This window comes from Tupaia chinensis, unplaced genomic scaffold, assembly GCF_000334495.1.
Source record: "Tupaia chinensis unplaced genomic scaffold, TupChi_1.0 Scaffold000302_1, whole genome shotgun sequence".
Lineage (NCBI taxonomy): Eukaryota > Metazoa > Chordata > Mammalia > Scandentia > Tupaiidae > Tupaia > Tupaia belangeri.
In genome coordinates, this window is record NW_006159792.1 from 826178 (window position 1) to 845343 (window position 19166).

At 44.9% G+C, this 19166-nt stretch overlaps 1 protein-coding gene across 1 annotated transcript in view; it reads left to right on the forward strand.

The window, feature by feature from the left end:
- EPHB1 (EPH receptor B1) overlaps window positions 1-19166 on the forward strand; it is a 375105-nt gene that overhangs the window by 283295 nt on the left and 72644 nt on the right. Inside the window, exon 12 of the mRNA XM_006150856.2 lies at window positions 12600-12722. Within this exon, the coding sequence (XP_006150918.1) occupies window positions 12600-12722 (123 nt within the window). The remainder of the gene's footprint in view (window positions 1-12599; window positions 12723-19166) is intronic.

Consider the following 19166-nt stretch of genomic DNA (forward strand, 5'->3'; position numbering starts at 1 on the left):
CTGAACAGGAATATAAGGGGGAATTTGGATTTGGGGAAGAGACTAACCAGAAGGAAGGTTGGGAAGAGGAATTGTGCTGGATGTGGTACCGGATGTGTGGATGAAGAGCCTGGCAGCCCGAGGTTCATGTTCAAGGGTAGGAGGCGGGATTTGGGTTTTCCTAGCCCAGAGAGGCAGACAGAGAGCGTTCTCATCTAATGGTTTCTGCGAATCAGTTCTCAGAAAGTGTGGGCTGACCAAAGACTGCTTGGACGGGATGATCTGGGTGAGCCAAGGGGGACTTGGGAATCTATCTTTAGAAAAGCTCCAGATTCCACATCTGAGGCATGCTAACAGGTTACTTCTGGGGCTATGTATTTCTTTCTTTCTTATTATTTTTTAAAGACAGGGTCTCACTGTGTCATGAGCCTCCTGTCTCAGCTTCCCGAGTAGCTGGTTTTGTGGGTACATGCCAGTAGGCCTAACCTTTCCATTGGACCAGGTCGCAGAGCCAATCCTCCCACGTGGTCCCAGCCTGTGGAGCTCGGCATGTGAGCAACATGAGCCGCACCTAGGCCTCTACTTCATATTATAGTAACTGATAACTTCCTGATTTCTGAGTGGGAGAGCGTGTGGGAGAGGGAGAGAGAAAGGCAGGGACTGGTTAAGGAGTCAAGGGCTTTGAGAAAGCAGCCCTAACAGAATCAACTAAGAGAACATCACATCGCTACTGTCATTAATGTTTGAAAAAAAGCACTAACAAAACGAAGAACGTGTTCATGTTTAGATTGGCAAATACTCTAATTTTCCCATAGTAAGAAGGCAGAGCTCAGAGATTGCAGAATAAGAGTGTGGGCTTGATCGTTGCCAAACGCTTGGAAACTGATGCTTCTGGACATTTAAACCGGAACTCAGTGATCACTGGAAACCAGCACAAGGTCAACCAGGTCAACCAGAAAAAACGATGAGGTCTTCATCTGGTTCGCACATTTAGTGAGTTCAAGGGAATTGCAGATGGAGTGTATTTTTATTTTTGCAAAAATATGTTATGGTCTCTAAGGGAAAGCATTATTAAATGGATCCAGAGCTTGTCTTCATACCAGAAGAAAGTGAGTTAGTGACTCTGTCAGCCAGAAAGGAGGTCTCCCGCGTTATTCTAGTCCTCGTTCTAGTCAATCTCTTGTTTGATTTTTTTTTTTTTTTAATTCATGCGTCAGGTGCAAGTGGAAGAATGCTTATCGAGTTTATAGGTAACAGTTGGAGAACGTAACTAACAGTGTAGAAGGCAGAATCAAAATTCAGAGCTATCCAACAGCTTTGAATGCTAATTTGAAATCTGCAAGACAAAATGTTAGTAGGATACATTTGGAATCTAGTGTTTAGAGTAAAACAAAAATAAAGCAGTGCAAATAGAAAGAGACCTGACTTGACTTGCCATTGATCTGCATGAAAAATAAATGTAAATATTAAGTGCCAGCCCTATAGCCTTGTGGGTCAGGGAGCCGGATCCCACATGACTGGCTGTGGTTCAAATCGCAGTCCCTGTGACTAAAACATGCCAGCACATGTTCCTACAGGCCCCAAATCCTGAAAGTACGGAGAAATAGAAGAGATTGCAGTGTGACCACATCCCACTGGGGAAGGGGTACTTTCTCCCCTCTCTCTCTATCTATCTGTCTCTCTATCCCTCTCTGACAAACACACCTGCCCTCTGGCAATTAAAGCAAATTAAATATTTAGTTGACCACTGCTTAATATCAGTGATACACAGTTGATTTAAACAAAAAAGTCAAGCATGATTACTGACGCAGAGTAATACTGCTAATAACCACCAGTTCTGAGTCCTTACTGTGTGGAACACTTCGCATATATGAGCTCGTTTAATCTTCCTAACAGCCCCATAAGCTACATTTTGCACCTCAAGTGTCAGAGAGCACAACTAATCTGTTCAGAGTCTTGCAATTCGTGATTTACAAAGCAAAGGTTTTTTGGGTTTTTTTGGAGAGGTTTTTACGCTATAGGGCACGTGCGCTCGCCAGAGAGAGACAGAGAGACAGAAAGCGGGAAATCACCCCCCAGGGGGGATGGTCACGCCGCAATCCCTTCTCCTCCTTTCTCCTCTCGGGATCTTGGGCATGCACGCACACGCGCCCGGCGTGAGTTTAAGCCACTGGGTCCGGGACGCAAACCGCGGTCGACTACGTGGGTGTCCAGCGACATAGCCATTACGCTAACTGCTGGTTCCTGACAAAGCAAAGTCTTAAGTGCAGGTCTTGTGTGACTGAGTTCCTGATTAAAGTTCAGATCAGAAGAAGCAGTGCACAGACACGGTGTCCTCTGTGCTGGCAGGAACTTGCCTAGAGTGACATCCTCAGTTCTGGGGATCCTATGTCAAGAAGGACATTGTCTGCAAAATATCTGTCCAGAAGACAAGCAACCTGCCTGCAGAGGAGAGGCAAGTCCTGATCTGTTACCAAAGAGTCTAAGAAATACCCATTTTTGTGTCTGGAGATACGTAGGCAGGGACTTAGGAGTCGTCCTCAAGCATCATACCATTTATGACAAAGGAAAGGGGATGCCATTGTGCTTCATGCAGTTGAATGGATCCATAAGATGAAAGATCAGGGTGAGAACACTGCCCCTTCAACTGGAGCTATCCAACCTACAGGAAGCAACTGCCTTTGGGGTAGGGAGCTGGTAGGGAGCTCTTTGTCCCTATTCAAGCAGAGATTATAGAACTATCAGTAAAGAATGTTACAGGTACGATTCCTGCTTTAGGTGGGAGATTGGACTAATGTTGTCCAGAAACACACCTTGCTCCAAAATTCCACAGAGCTTGTTGATTCTAGGTGGTGGATTCATTTCACAACTGCAGAGGACCCTGCATCGAGCCCACCAGTAACCACCTTTGGCAGAGATGTGTGGGTTAGATGCACCCCTCACATAGAAAACTGAATATGGCAACTTCCACTGCCTCTTCTGGAGGGTAATGGGAGCATTAGTAACTGAGTGTGAGTAAATGAGGACCTGTGGGGTAGGAGGAAAGGCTTCTTATAGTGAGAGGTGGCTGGGTTTACAATGAGTGCTTATTAAATGTCCAATAAATGTAATGAGCTATGCTCACCCACGTGTTTGCTGCTGGCTCTAAGCCAGAGTCTCTGGAAACCACATTAACTATTTTTTTTTTTTTTGGAGAGGTTTTTGCTATAGGGCGCGTGCACTCGCTAGACAGACAGAGAGAGACAGAGAGACAGAGAGACAGAAAGCAAGAAATCACCCCCCAGGGGAGATGGCCACGCCGCAATCCCTTCTCCTCCATTCTCCTCTCGGGATCTTGGACACGCACGCACACGCGCCCAGTGTGAGTTTAAGCCACTGGATCTGGGACACGAACCGCAGTCGACCACATGGGAGTCCAGCGACATAGCCATTACGCTAACTGCTAGTCCCGAGAAACCACATGAGCTATTGTAGTCCAAGCTCATTGGCTGCTGCCCTCAGTTTCCCCACAGGACTTGAATGGCCTAGACCTAGTAGGCCTCATCCAGAAGGAACTTCCTGTCTTGGGCATTGATATCCACAGAATTTCGTTTTACCTGTATATGTTAATTTTTTTTTTGTTTTCCGAAATACATTATTCAACAACAAGGAGCTTGCAGTTCACTTTCCTTCTTCAGGAACTGGATATTTAGTGATAACTGAGGTTTAGGAGCAAATTCAAAAAATGTAGTGAAAGTCCCAAGTAGAAGGTAACAGGAAGGTTGTCCTGAGGCCTACTGCTTTCTGGATTTTTCCTCCAGCTCTGGCTGGGCACCCAGGCCTCTGTTCTCTCATAGAAAGACGATTCATCACCCTGACCTTGGCCCTCAGAGGTAGATGGAACAAATCATTCCTAGGGCATATCCACCTTCACTGTAGATTTACTCCAGGCCGCTGCCCAGTCTCTAGCCCTTCACACCTACAGCTTCAACGACACCACCCATGTCCCTCCGCAACTCACTTCAGTTCCACCCTTCCAGCTGTTTCCAGTTTGCATTTCTGACTAACTTCCAGGAATTTGTATTTTTCATTTGTACGTTTAAAGTCAAAAACCCCATGAGCCAACTTCCCAGAACAGTAGGTTTTCTTTCTCAAAGCCCATTACCTGGTTAATAGCACCACGGGAGTCTAGGAGTCTTGGCACTGATTTGGATTCATCTTATCCCTCCAGAATGCCCCACCTCTAATTGCTCAAGTGCTATCAATTCGTCCTTTGAAATTTCTCTGCCTTTTCTGCTGTGCTCTTTGTAGCACTCTGGTTGAATGCTCTGCTGTCTCACACCTTAATTACTGCGACAGCCTCATAGCTGTTTCCCGGCCTCCAGCCCCTTCCTCACAATACCTAGGAGTGCTGTGGCCTGCTAGCAGAATGAGCTCTCCAATGCCCTGCTCTCAGTACAACCCTCCTCTGCTGACGGAACAGTTGTCCCCCGTGTGTCTGGTGGCATCAATCCCAACGCCTTTGTTTGACAGTTAAAGCCCCTGTCCGCATGCGAGTACATGAGTGTTGCCCCCAAATTCCCTTCTCTCCACAGTAAAGTCAATCTCACTCTCTCCACCCATGCAGTGCTGGGCCTCTCTGAGCTGTGCTTCATGACACTCTAAGCTTAAGTTTCTCTCTTTCCCAGGCAAGACCATGAGCTCTTGACCTTCCAAGCTCAACCTGAATCCCAGTGCTTCTAGGACATGCCCTTGAAGACTGGCATCCAGATCTGCTTTCTTTGGTCTCTGCAGCACCTGGCACCCATTTACAGATGTGGGCTCCTGATCGGAGGCCATCCACCACTGTTTTTCTGGTTATTCCATGTCTTGATTGCCTGAAGAGCCTCACAAGCTTTGTTTTACTTGTAGTTCCTACAGCCTAGTGCTCATCAGGTGCCCAGTTAGTTTTGAGAAAAAGGAGAGACGATCAATGTATGGAGGCACAGGTTGGACAATGTCCCTCCAGGGTAGGATTTTATTAATACATGCTGATTCCTAGATAGCTCGCCTCTGTGCTTAGATGTCTGGAACAAATTTAGGTGAGTCACCAATGACAGAGCCAGCCTTGAATCCAGAACAAGGAACAGGGAGCATACTTCCCCACGGTTCTGTCAAAACCTCTGGGAAACAAAGATATTAATGACTAAAAACAACCTTAACCCTAATTCTACACCCTAACCCTAACCCCAACCCTAACCTAACCCTGACTCTAACTCAAACCCTAACACTAAACCTAAATCTAACCCTAACCCTAATCTTACACCGTAACCCTAACCCCAAACCTAACCTAACTGTAGCCCTAACTCAATCACTAGACCTGACCCTAACACTAGTCCTATACCCTAACCCTAAACCCAACCCTAACCTAACCCTGAACCTAACTGAAAACAAAAACAAACAAACAAACAAAAACCTTAATATACTACCTCTCTATAACCATACTTTTGGATTCTAGGACTCCACCACCAGCTGGAAAGTGCTAGGCCCTTCCTGCATTCTTGGAGTCTCATAGGCCCTCGTGGTCTCACTAATCCACACAATGTCCATGCACTGGCTTTGTACTCTCTGAATGTACAAGAGGCCTGAATGGAAGCATTCCAGTCTCTGCCCTCCTGCTTTTAATTCCCAAATATCACCTACTGTTCAGAACTGGCCCTTTCTCAGCCCTTTTCTGCTCTTGCCCGTAACTATGGCACTTGGGAACAGGTCTTGCTGGTGTTTTAGACACACTCCACCTGTCTGACCACATGCCCATAGCTTTCTAACCTTCCCACGTTGGAGAACATCCAATCTGATGTGGGGCCACCTGACGTGGCCAGGAATTCCTTCTACTGCTCGAACTGTTCTACGCCATGCAAGAAGGCGCTGGGCAGAGGCTCATTTCTCCCCAGATGTGTAAGACCTTGGTTCATGTTTGAGCTTTGAAAATTCCCATGAGACTATGATTCTTTAACACTTCAGACAATCCAGGCTATAACCTCAGCTATGGTGTAAGAGGCTTTCTAAGTCAAAGAACAAACATGTCTACAGATCTAGTATGTTTAGTAGAAATGAATAAACCAGATGGTAAAATTGAAGACTTTGTTTGTTTCTCTTGAGAGACAAATAATCAGAAGTTTAGATTTGCGCGTACCACATTTGTGCCAAAGGTACATAACCTTAGATTAGGCCATCAGAAACTCAGCTATTTAAAATATGTTAATTATATACTTATATACAAAAGCAACAACAATAATGTGAAGCTTTGTACAGATTAGGATGAATTGTCTTACATCATAGGGTATAATACATCCGATATTATTATTACTTCCTCTAATAATGTTTCCCCAACATTCACAATCTGAGAACGTTTTCCGAGCCCCATCTCCAAATGTTTGGCTGTGTCTGACTCTGCAGCTGCCTTGACTCCTCGTTCACTGTCTGGTGATTCATTGCACTAAATACCATTTTCCTGATAATTAAAAACTGCTCACTGGCAAGTGGGAGCAGGAACAGGCTGATGCAGGATTTATGCAGAAACACAAAATGAGCCAAAAGACAAATGACCTGCTCTGCCTCGCTAGAGGCATTTTTTCCCCTCATCATCTTCTGGGACTTCGAAAGGCTAGCTGTAGTTGTACCGTGGGAGAGAGGTCCGGGGAGACGTGTCATTCTGAGAGGAGGTGGCCGCAGGGGGAGATGCTTGTGCTTGTGCTCCGCCTAATCCCTCCCCCGGATTAGAGCACGAGGGACACCTGCTCTAGCAGAAGGACCCATCCCATATCCGAGCCATCTCCTTGGTCCGCCTTATCACACCTTATTCAGAGGAAGAACACTACGTTTGAACCATTTGTTAGACCTTCGATTTCATTTCTTCAGTACCCCTTTCGCAGCGTGATGATTCTTCGAATGCAGTGAAAAAGATGCCTACAGTTGCGTAGATTTAGCAGCAATTAAGATGTTCTAAGTGGACATTGTATCTCCACTCCTGAAGCCTTGGCAGCTCTCCTAGCATCTGGTACAAAGACTCAGTGACAACCAAAGCCCTTGATCCCAAGGCAGTAGCTGTGGCATTGCACACATACATACACACATATGCACACACACACACACACACACACACACACACACTTCTTAGTTCTACAAACCGGCAAGACAGCAGGCCGCTCTGTGAGTAAGCTGCAGCCATCACCCCAGTACACATTCTGTCCCGGTGGGGCACTTAGCTGCATGTGACTGGACTTCGAGAACCCTGGTACCATCAAGTGATGAGCCCCTTCCCTCCTGGGAATAGCTCTTTCCCTGAACTGATTGGGGCCAATCTCTGTAAAGCTAATTAGCTCAGAATCCTTTCCCATTCATCCTTATATATGTCTTTACTTGCAAACCATTCATTACAGCGCATTCTAGATTGTTTAATTAGTTTCCATGGAAGAGTTCCTGTAGGACAGCTTAGCGTATATCGTTTAAAAGCCCTTGATCTAAAATAACAAGGTAGTTATTTTTAAAGTAACTAATATAACCCTAAATGGCTTACATCCCCCACTCCTCAGCCTTCCTTCCTATTACTACCTCCCCAAATGCTTCCTAGAATTTACCGATTATAATAACGAGTCTGTCAGTCAGTGAGTCCTCACGTACGTAAGGCACTATGCCAGGTATGTCACTAGCAATATGTTCTTTAATCTCACAGCTACCCTGGGAGGGGAGCGTGATCTCCACTGGCAGAGGAGAAAACAGTTCCAAGATTATATATATATATAAATATGTATATAGACTTGCTACATTATGCAAGGCTAGTGAAAGGCTTTAGGGTTCTGCTCTCACCTGTGGGCGCTGGCATCTAGGCTCCCAACCTCCTCTCATTGCTGCACAGGCTTTGGGAGAAGGCACAGCTTACTGACACTAACCTGCAGTCTCTTTTGCATTTTGAGTGAATCTGTTGCCTCGTCCCCCCCTCTCTCTCCCCTCCAGTGCACACTGGCCAACTTCCACCCATGGCATCTGGGTTTCTTTGCCTGAATGCTTTCTCTGGCCTTGGAGACTCCCTGCTCACCTGCACAGATGACCAAGCCTCAACTAAGGACTGATGGAAACTGGTGTGGAATTCCATGTGTCCCTTGACCCTAGGGTGGGCCAGCTCTGAAGCATGTGCGTGCCCACCTACACGTCATCTAGTTGATAATCCCAGGGGAAGCAAGCCTGCTTCAGTGACCCACGGTGGTCTTGAGAACAAATCTCTTATAAATTGCCTTTCTTTTCTTCTTTCTTCCCTTCTCACCTCAGGTATTTCTTGGGATCACCATCCAGAAAAGCCACTTGCTTTCCAAACCTTGCCTCAACGGTTGCTCCTAGGGAAATTCAAAATAAGACTGAGGCTCAGAGATGCTGACCTGAGTTCTTACTTTCAATCTGGTTTCACTGGTTCTTCCTCTTCACTTGTTTTCCATAACAAATACGAAGAGATGGAAAAATTTTTTTGCCTCTATCCATTTTTATTAAATCAGAAGCCTCCCTCTCATAGACACTTCTGTGTGCATGCACATGCACACACACACACACACACACACACACAAACACACACACACACACACACACACACTCATATTCCCCAGGGTTTAGAATATTCCACAGGGGTTCAGCCTTGTAGTGAAGTGGTTCAATTATGTGCATTGGGAGCCATATTCCACAAGGCCAAATGTAGTTTAAATCCTGTCTCTAGTGGCTTGACAAACACACTAAGCACATGTGTGTGCTTGCCGAAATTTCTGATTGGTTAGAGAAATGGAGGAAGCAGGAATTACCCCTTTCGCAGCGTGATGATTCTTCGAATGCAGTGAAAAAGATGCCTACAGTTGCGTAGATTTAGCAGCAATTAAGATGTTCTAAGTGGACATTGTATCTCCACTCCTGAAGCCTTGGCAGCTCTCCTAGCATCTGGTACAAAGACTCAGTGACAACCAAAGCCCTTGATCCCAAGGCAGTAGCTGTGGCATTGCACACATACATACACACATATGCACACACACACACACACACACACACACACACACTTCTTAGTTCTACAAACCGGCAAGACAGCAGGCCGCTCTGTGAGTAAGCTGCAGCCATCACCCCAGTACACATTCTGTCCCGGTGGGGCACTTAGCTGCATGTGACTGGACTTCGAGAACCCTGGTACCATCAAGTGATGAGCCCCTTCCCTCCTGGGAATAGCTCTTTCCCTGAACTGATTGGGGCCAATCTCTGTAAAGCTAATTAGCTCAGAATCCTTTCCCATTCATCCTTATATATGTCTTTACTTGCAAACCATTCATTACAGCGCATTCTAGATTGTTTAATTAGTTTCCATGGAAGAGTTCCTGTAGGACAGCTTAGCGTATATCGTTTAAAAGCCCTTGATCTAAAATAACAAGGTAGTTATTTTTAAAGTAACTAATATAACCCTAAATGGCTTACATCCCCCACTCCTCAGCCTTCCTTCCTATTACTACCTCCCCAAATGCTTCCTAGAATTTACCGATTATAATAACGAGTCTGTCAGTCAGTGAGTCCTCACGTACGTAAGGCACTATGCCAGGTATGTCACTAGCAATATGTTCTTTAATCTCACAGCTACCCTGGGAGGGGAGCGTGATCTCCACTGGCAGAGGAGAAAACAGTTCCAAGATTATATATATATATAAATATGTATATAGACTTGCTACATTATGCAAGGCTAGTGAAAGGCTTTAGGGTTCTGCTCTCACCTGTGGGCGCTGGCATCTAGGCTCCCAACCTCCTCTCATTGCTGCACAGGCTTTGGGAGAAGGCACAGCTTACTGACACTAACCTGCAGTCTCTTTTGCATTTTGAGTGAATCTGTTGCCTCGTCCCCCCCTCTCTCTCCCCTCCAGTGCACACTGGCCAACTTCCACCCATGGCATCTGGGTTTCTTTGCCTGAATGCTTTCTCTGGCCTTGGAGACTCCCTGCTCACCTGCACAGATGACCAAGCCTCAACTAAGGACTGATGGAAACTGGTGTGGAATTCCATGTGTCCCTTGACCCTAGGGTGGGCCAGCTCTGAAGCATGTGCGTGCCCACCTACACGTCATCTAGTTGATAATCCCAGGGGAAGCAAGCCTGCTTCAGTGACCCACGGTGGTCTTGAGAACAAATCTCTTATAAATTGCCTTTCTTTTCTTCTTTCTTCCCTTCTCACCTCAGGTATTTCTTGGGATCACCATCCAGAAAAGCCACTTGCTTTCCAAACCTTGCCTCAACGGTTGCTCCTAGGGAAATTCAAAATAAGACTGAGGCTCAGAGATGCTGACCTGAGTTCTTACTTTCAATCTGGTTTCACTGGTTCTTCCTCTTCACTTGTTTTCCATAACAAATACGAAGAGATGGAAAAATTTTTTTGCCTCTATCCATTTTTATTAAATCAGAAGCCTCCCTCTCATAGACACTTCTGTGTGCATGCACATGCACACACACACACACACACACACAAACACACACACACACACACACACACACTCATATTCCCCAGGGTTTAGAATATTCCACAGGGGTTCAGCCTTGTAGTGAAGTGGTTCAATTATGTGCATTGGGAGCCATATTCCACAAGGCCAAATGTAGTTTAAATCCTGTCTCTAGTGGCTTTTCAAACACACTAAGCACATGTGTGTGCTTGCCGAAATTTCTGATTGGTTAGAGAGGAATGTGGCATAACCATGCCTTGTGGAAGAGTCTCTCTCTGTCTTTTTCTCTCTGTGGTGAGTGCAAGTACCCTCTGGCAATGGAAGAAAAAAAAAGAAGGAAGGAGGGAAGGAAGGAAGAAACTTCTGCATGAAGGAGAGGGTCTTCTCTATTTGCATTGTCGAAACTTTAGTCAGCACTTTCCAAAGTCAGTGTCATCCCAAAGTTTCCAAGGAGCATTCTAGAATGGTGTTAACTATCCTAAAACAAGCCAGTCTGCATGCCAGGACTGATTTTGTTTAATGAGGAATAACTCACCTTTCATAAAAAGCCTTTCTTCTGGGCAGAGTACCTGGCGCTCTTTGGCTTTAAAAAAGGCTCCCCTCAGTCTTTGTTACATCTTCCTTCTTCCTTTGGATTGTACTCTAGTACTAATCCTCGTCTAAATCGGTAACCAAGGCAATGTTCATTTAAGGGAGCTGCAGTGCCATCAGAAACTGGAAAATGTCAGGACTAGAGCGTGTGTGAAGGACTGGGAGTCACCAGAGAGTAAGGGGCAACAGTGGGTTCTAACTTGTTCTGAGATGAATTTCAATAAAGGACTCACATTGTTCGTCCAGTTAGAGATGGTGTTTAGTCTCAACCGAAGACATGCTGTCAAGTGCACGACTGGTGGTTCCACAGACTCTCAGTGTTACGAGATAGTTGAAAGATGAGGTGATTTCCTGTTCATGCATGTAGTCTCAGTTCCTTGTGTCCCCACCACTTGTGAATGGAATGTTATGTAGGCTGACCCCTGGGCTTGGTGTTAGAAGGGTCCAACCTCAGCTTGGTTTGACCACCTGGCCTAGATTGGTGTGAATTTTTGGCCCTGCCTTCCCCTCACTGAGCTGACTCTTGTGGAATGAGGAAGCAGCACGTGACAGGGAGCCCTCCTGTCCTCCCAAGGATGCAGTACTAGACCATGCCATGCCATTTGGCCTTTGAAGTCCCCGCCTTTCTTCCAACTACCACGATGAAATCTGTCCCTGGACTTCGCCTAATGACGCATCAAACATGTCAAAAAATTACATTGTGAATGAATCTACTTGTTTCTTGGGTTCCATTTGCTTTTTTGTCTCCTTTTCTTTGCTTTTTGGATGTCTTTTTTCTGCAACAACAATTCTCTATTTGGTCCCTATGCATACTTATTTATCTTGCCACTGTATACATCAGTGACAGGGTCTATATTCCTTTATGTATTTCTCATTCACCGTTTTATTCGTTTTTCATACTTGAGTGTGTCTGAAGGCACAGGGGCTCAATTACCATTTTTCCTTCATCCACCTCATTTTTTTCTATGTAGACTTTGCTTTCTCTCTATTAGTATTTTCTAAGCTTTTCTCTCCACATTTTCTCTTCTGGTATACTAGCTTGGCGCTTTCTTCTCGAGGTTTTCTAATAGCAATTCTTTTCCCTTCTCTCTCTTTCAATCTCTCTTTTTTAATCCATCCTCATCTCTCTTGCAGCCCTGGACCACAGCCGTCAGTTATAACCTTTACAGTGGCCTCCACTCAGGAAAGTTGTCAAGTTGATAAATATTGATATCTACCCTACCATTTTACCACCGCTTTTCTGCTAATGCATTTGGTTGGCATCAATCAGCTTCTTTGCCTTCTGTGCGCGCCCGGTGTGGGAACTGGTCTCGATCTGTCACTTATAAGTAATCTGTTCCACATTTCATCAAGAGCTCAAAAAAAGAGGAAAACATGGAGGAGAAGTAGAGGACAGAGAACTAGGCTAGAATGACCCAGAGGGAAGGGAGCTGGGAAGGCCTGGAAGGTACCGGCCTCACATGTAGGAGAGCTCCTCCCAGGAATACCCACCGTGCTGGGGTCTCCAGCAGTAAAGACAGTGTGTCCTCTTTGGGATGTTAACCTGCTTATCTCCTCCAACAAGGCTCCCCAGGGATGAAGATCTACATTGACCCCTTCACTTATGAGGACCCAAACGAAGCTGTCCGGGAGTTTGCCAAGGAGATCGATGTATCTTTTGTGAAAATTGAAGAGGTCATCGGAGCAGGTATGGCTCTCCCCTCCCCGTTTCTGTCTTCTTGGTGTCCAAACATCGTCTTCCCACGACTCGAGGTGTTTTCTGTCAGCATTAACTGTCCTCTCAAAAGCTTCTACCTTCTTTCTTCCCAGAAGAGTCTGAACCCTCTGCAGTGTGTGTAGGACAGAGAGAGCAGCACTCAGGGTTTCTGGGGGGCTCGCTCACAGTGATCATTTTGGTTAGCCTTGTCTGATATTGTAAGAAGTCAGCTGTACTTTTAAAAGATGCAGAAATATCTCTGGAAATGCAGCACCAGATGCAGATCAGGAGAGAGACATAGGGTACTTGGTTGAGAAAAAGTTGAAAGAAATGTAATTTTTAGAAACTAGCTAGAATATACCACTTATTGATAATGATATCTCACTGCTTTGGGCCCAGATTTGTTGTCATACTTCGGGTTCTCTCTCTCTCTCTCTCTTTTTTTTTCTTTTTTTTTCTTTTTTTTTTTTGTATGCACATAGCATGTGGAGACGGGTCACAATGAATACAAGAGAGACCAGTGTTGCCAGAATAAAAGCAACTCATAATCATATTTTCTACAAGAGCTCTATGGTGTAACACCAAACAAATGTTGCTCCCAGGAAACACATGTGCCTTCATCCTTCTTATTGCCTTGGGAGAGAAGCCTAGTCCTGTAGACAACAGCCTGAGATGCTCTCAGAAAACCATACTTAACAACCGATCTAGAATTTTCATCTTTCTTTAATAGGTTAATAGTTGAATCAATTTGGTTATGGACCCATCCTTATTAAGGTAAATGAAATAAAGCATCCCCAAATATCACTACTTTATAATGAATCTCTTCACTGCCTTATATATCTTCTTTTAACATGTGTTTGCTGTGTGTCCTTTTTCCTTACGTTTATTTTCTTCTACAATGTTCTTTGCCTTTTCTTCGTTGGTTCTTATTGGCCATTGTTCAAGTTCTCGTCACTAACACACTGTAGACTATTTTTTAGCTCCCGTGTCTAGAAGTACATTATTCACGTGGATATTTGGAGAGCCATGAAGTTGCATCTCCCAATAATATTTTAACTCAGTAAAATATGTTTAAAGTCTTACAGACAGCCACTTCATATATTATCTTTAGGGGGAATGTCACCATCCTTCCATTCACTGCCTCTCTTAATGCACTGAGGGGTCAAAAAGCCATCTGTGAAATTGGAAGTCACATTTGAAGGTCCGCCCCATTAAGCCACCATTTTCATGCTCTGGCTTCCCTGTTGAAGTGTTTTGTCCTCTTCAGCATCACTTTGGTGGGTGTTGGGACTCTCCCTGATAGGATGCACCACCCCCTCTGGCCAACCCCTTGAGAGTTTCAGCCAGCTGACCAGAACCAGATCCACATGAGTCTATACATATTTCCTATTGACTTTCATTAAATATGTTACTGAACCACGACTTTCACTTCTGTGTAGATAATTTTCTCTTCCTCCTTAGATGCTGGCATATTTAAGGATCCTGCCTTGGAAGGCTGGGTACCAGATAAATTGGATTACTCTTAGGGACTCAGATTTCTTCAGTAAACTTGAAAGAGTGCGGGAGAGGTGGGCTTTCAGTCTTGCACTCTGTTTGCCCACGTTATTAATTGCTGTTATGGCTTGTGGTAATGGTGCTAGTGATTTTAATGTTGTTATTTATGTCATGTGCTTAGAGCGATGGTTTCTGGACTGCATTTCATCTCAGAGAGCACACACCAGCCTCCCTCCTGCCTTTGTCAGGGGAGGAGTAAAAAGCCTTCTCACTTTATGACCCTGCTGGGGAGTTGCAATTCAGGGTGAGCTCACCGACTGCTGGATGTCTGTAAGGGACAATTGATGGCCCTGCTCTATCCCTCACCTGCCTGTGGTGGACAGCATCCCCCAGTGCTGCTGTGTTTCAGTAACCCACTCAGACAAAGTTCAGTACTCTCTGTGGTTCAGATGGTAGAAGGGAGAGACCAGTGCTTTGAAAAATTTTTATAATGCCCAGCAGTGTGCCCAGTGACTGCTGACCATCCTCTATCCAACCCTTATGTCCTTAGGATTCAGATAACCCAGAGGTAATTCCTGTGGATATTAACTCACTATGTGTGACTTGGTGCAATTTTAACACCAGACATTCTTGGGTGGAACCCATCTTTTTCCAGTTAATTTTCTCCTCTGTCATCACCCTCACTTCCTCAACACCCTACCTCACTGAAACTGACTTTGCTTTGTGTTAAAATTGCTTATATAAAGGTCAAGTTTGTTTTTAATTTTGTAAGGTAATTTTTACAATGCAATTGGCAATGTTTCTCTTAACTAACTGGAAGATTTGGAGCAGGGGCAAAACTAGGTTGCAAAATCGTACAAAACATGGGAACCAGCAGTTAGCATAATGGCTATGTCACTGGACTCCCACGTAGTCGACCGCGGTTCGCTTCCTGGACCCAGTGGCTTAAAACTCACGCCGGGCGCTTGTGCATGTGTGCCCAAGATCCCGAGAATGGAGGAGAAGGGATTGCGGCGTGACCATCCCCCCTGGGGGGTGATTTCTCGCTTTCTGTCTCTATGTCTCTCTGTCTGGCGAGCGCATGCGCCGTATAGCAAAAATCTCTCCCCCCCCCAAAAAAAAATCGTACAAAACATGAATGGGAGAATCAGAAATCATTGATTTTCTCTTTATTTTTCCCTTCCTCCTACCCTTCCTCCTCTTGTTCTCCCCTTTCTCTTTTCCCACAAGCTTTTACTGAATACTTCTTACATGCTGAATATAGCATTTCGTAGATGAATCTACAGGTCTCTCCCTCAAAGGTCTGTCAGTCCTAGTGAGAAACAAGCAGGCCAGGAACAGTTAACTGACATTATCCACAGTACAAACCACGTGCAAAACATTAGACCGACACAGAGAAATGTTCAGCTCATTGATCTTAGAGGATCCGAGGGGATAAGGAAGACTCCTCAAAGGAGATGACCTTTGATCTGAGCCTTCAAGGATAAAAACTAGTAGAAAAAGTAAGTTTTTATGAAACACACTAGCTATGTCACTGGACTCCCACGTAGTCGACCGCGGTTCGCTTCCTGGACCCAGTGGCTTAAAACTCACGCCGGGCGCTTGTGCATGTGTGCCCAAGATCCCGAGAATGGAGGAGAAGGGATTGCGGCGTGACCATCCCCCCTGGGGGGTGATTTCTCGCTTTCTGTCTCTATGTCTCTCTGTCTGGCGAGCGCATGCGCCGTATAGCAAAAATCTCTCCCCCCCCCAAAAAAAAATCGTACAAAACATGAATGGGAGAATCAGAAATCATTGATTTTCTCTTTATTTTTCCCTTCCTCCTACCCTTCCTCCTCTTGTTCTCCCCTTTCTCTTTTCCCACAAGCTTTTACTGAATACTTCTTACATGCTGAATATAGCATTTCGTAGATGAATCTACAGGTCTCTCCCTCAAAGGTCTGTCAGTCCTAGTGAGAAACAAGCAGGCCAGGAACAGTTAACTGACATTATCCACAGTACAAACCACGTGCAAAACATTAGACCGACACAGAGAAATGTTCAGCTCATTGATCTTAGAGGATCCGAGGGGATAAGGAAGACTCCTCAAAGGAGATGACCTTTGATCTGAGCCTTCAAGGATAAAAACTAGTAGAAAAAGTAAGTTTTTATGAAACACACTAGAGAATTAGACAGTGACAGGAGAGGAAAATTAAATGATTTAAGAAGGGAAATGAACATGACCTTCCAGCAGTGGTGTGCTGGACAGGCTGCGTGAGCTCACAAGAGCCACTCCTGTACATCGCTTTCCAGCCCTACATTCAGCAACATCATACTGGTAGCTCAGCATCAGCCAGAATAGGAATGTTTACACCATGGGAATTGGCAAAGGCAACAAATCACAAATGTATATTTGGCCTACCCGTTTCCCTCCCTCCATCTCTCTCCTTTCCTTCCTTTTTCCTTCCTTTCTTTCTCTTCTTTGCTCTTTCTTTCTTTCTTTGTTTTCTTTCTTTCTTTTCTTTCATTTTTATTTTCTGGAGAACTGGTAGTTAAACGGTTACTAGCATACTCCTGCCCTTTAGACTAGGCAAAGATATTTCAAAGAGATTATAGAGAAACCAGCATATGCCTCAGGAAGAGGCATGTTTGTTGCAGGAGAGATTAAGTTTAGAGCTCAATAATATCTTAATTTATTAAACTCTGTTCCTGTGCCTATGACTGCAGTAGATGTTGAGAATACACACCTCATGGTTAACAGTACCTGCCACGCAGGGTTTGTTGTGTACTACACAGATATACAACGCCACTCAGTGGGAGCAAGGTTGATAATTAGAGCTAAGATGGGGGTCCAGAGACCATACAGCCCTGAAGATGGGAAGAGAGGCTTAATGGTCAGGAAGGATTCATGAGAGAGGAAACTGAGTGCCCCCTGAGAATGTGGAAGCTTCAGATGGGCTAACGCCATGGGGCACGTGGGACAAAGAAGAGAAGAAGGAAGGTGCTGGGAAGGAATTTCCTGTGGATCAGCATCATGCATTAAATCTTTAGAATTAGAATTGGATAATTAGAATTAGAATTGGAACGTAGAGATACGTAAGCTACGATACAAATTTTATCCTATAGAAAATAGGTTCCAAGTAGGAAGGGTGATAGAAATGAGGTTCTGCAGAGCCAAATCTTACATATGACGTGTTTGGAGTGGACTGGAAGAGGGTGATGGGGAAAGGGGGTAAAATCTTGGAGGCACAGAGACCAGTTATGGAGCTTTGCTTAGACTTGTGGAGTGGCTTTGAGATGGATGAGGCTGGGACCAAGGGCAGGAAGGAAGTCTATATTGAAGTAACTTAACTCAACCAAGCTGGCATGTATCCAATGCAGTAGAGTGACTAGTGGGCTTGGGGACTGGAGTCAATGGGGAGAGATGGGATGGAAGTTGTGGCCAGGAAGGAGGGGCTTCAGGTTAAACACCTCGGGTGTGTGGTGTAGTCGTTTTATGATGGAAGACCAAAGGGGCAAAATCTAAAAACTGTGAGGTTGAAGAATTGTATCAACTGCCAATATTTCTCCTAAAGTTGTTGAGGATGTCTAACAAAAGGAATAGACTAATGAATGTGAGCCAGATGTGACTACACCAAAAAGGCTAAATAATCATTGATGATTATGCAGTTACTCCTTAATCATTATGCAATTCATTTTCCTCTTTCCTCATGATGAAACTTGACATTCCATGGGAACAAGAGAACATATGTGTATTTGTTAGTCTGATACCTGGCCTAGTGTGTGGCAACTAGGAGCCAAATTAAATTTTTTTATGCATGAATGAAAATATGTCCTTGGGGATAAAAAATATGGTAAGGATTAAAAATGTATCAAAATAGGGACCAGCAGATGACATAATGGCTATGTTGCTGGATTCTTATGTAGTCAACTGCAGTTCGAGTCTCGGACCTGGTAGATTAAACTCACACTGGGCGTGTGTGCGTGCATGCGCAAGATCCTGAGAGGAGATTGAAGGAGAAGGGATTGTGGCGTGGCCATCCCCCCTGGGGGATGATTTCTCGCTTTCTGTTTCTTTGTCTCTCTCTCCCTGTCTTTCTGGCAAGTGCATGCACCCTATAGCAAAAAAGTTAAGTAGAGTTGGGAGAGTAAAGAGAGCTTAGAGAGGTGGACTGAGACTATGAGTCATTTGATCCTCTGAAAGTGGCCCAGTGGAGTAGAAGAAAGCTGACTCTTCCTCTCCTCCGGCAGATAATGGCAGTCATTTAAGTCACTTTAGAGAGGGCTTTCTTTGGAAAATATCAGCTCATGGTTCCAGGAGTTTGACTAATAGGACTCATCTCATAGGTCAACTTCAATGCACTGGTTAATGTTGATCAGTTTGGTTGTAGACTTCCCAGAGCATGAACTGGGGCTGCCATGCATGATCGGGCCCTTGGTCGTGAGTGGTACTCCTGGGCTGCACAGTGTGCAACCTGCCACACTGGAGGCAGCAGCTCTGAATGGGACTGTCAGGTGCATGAACGTGCAGGTAGAGGTGTCACGAGAAGGTGTCATCCAGGAGAAGACAGACGTGCCAGAGTATTTAAATGAATAAATTCTCTGCCACCGTCCTCTTCTGACTCCAGTGGTTGCCGATTCAGCATTTCCACAGATGGCTGATTGTGAAGAAGGAGGTTTGCCATGAGAGGTCTGGGAGAGGACAGGCGGGGTGACGGAATGTATGAAATGTATGGATAAGGATGGGGTCACTCATGTGAGGCTGACAAAGGCCCAGCACGTCTCTCTTTGAAGAAAAGGATGAGTTTCCTTGGGGTGATTTTAAATCGCTCTCTTGGATCATTCAGAGGAAGGATGGGCAGCCTAAGAACTGCTTCAGACTGGCTAAGAGACAACAGGAGGGTTTCTAGAAGAGGAAATCATATAGACTTGTGATTATAATTAAAGTGACTAGCATATATT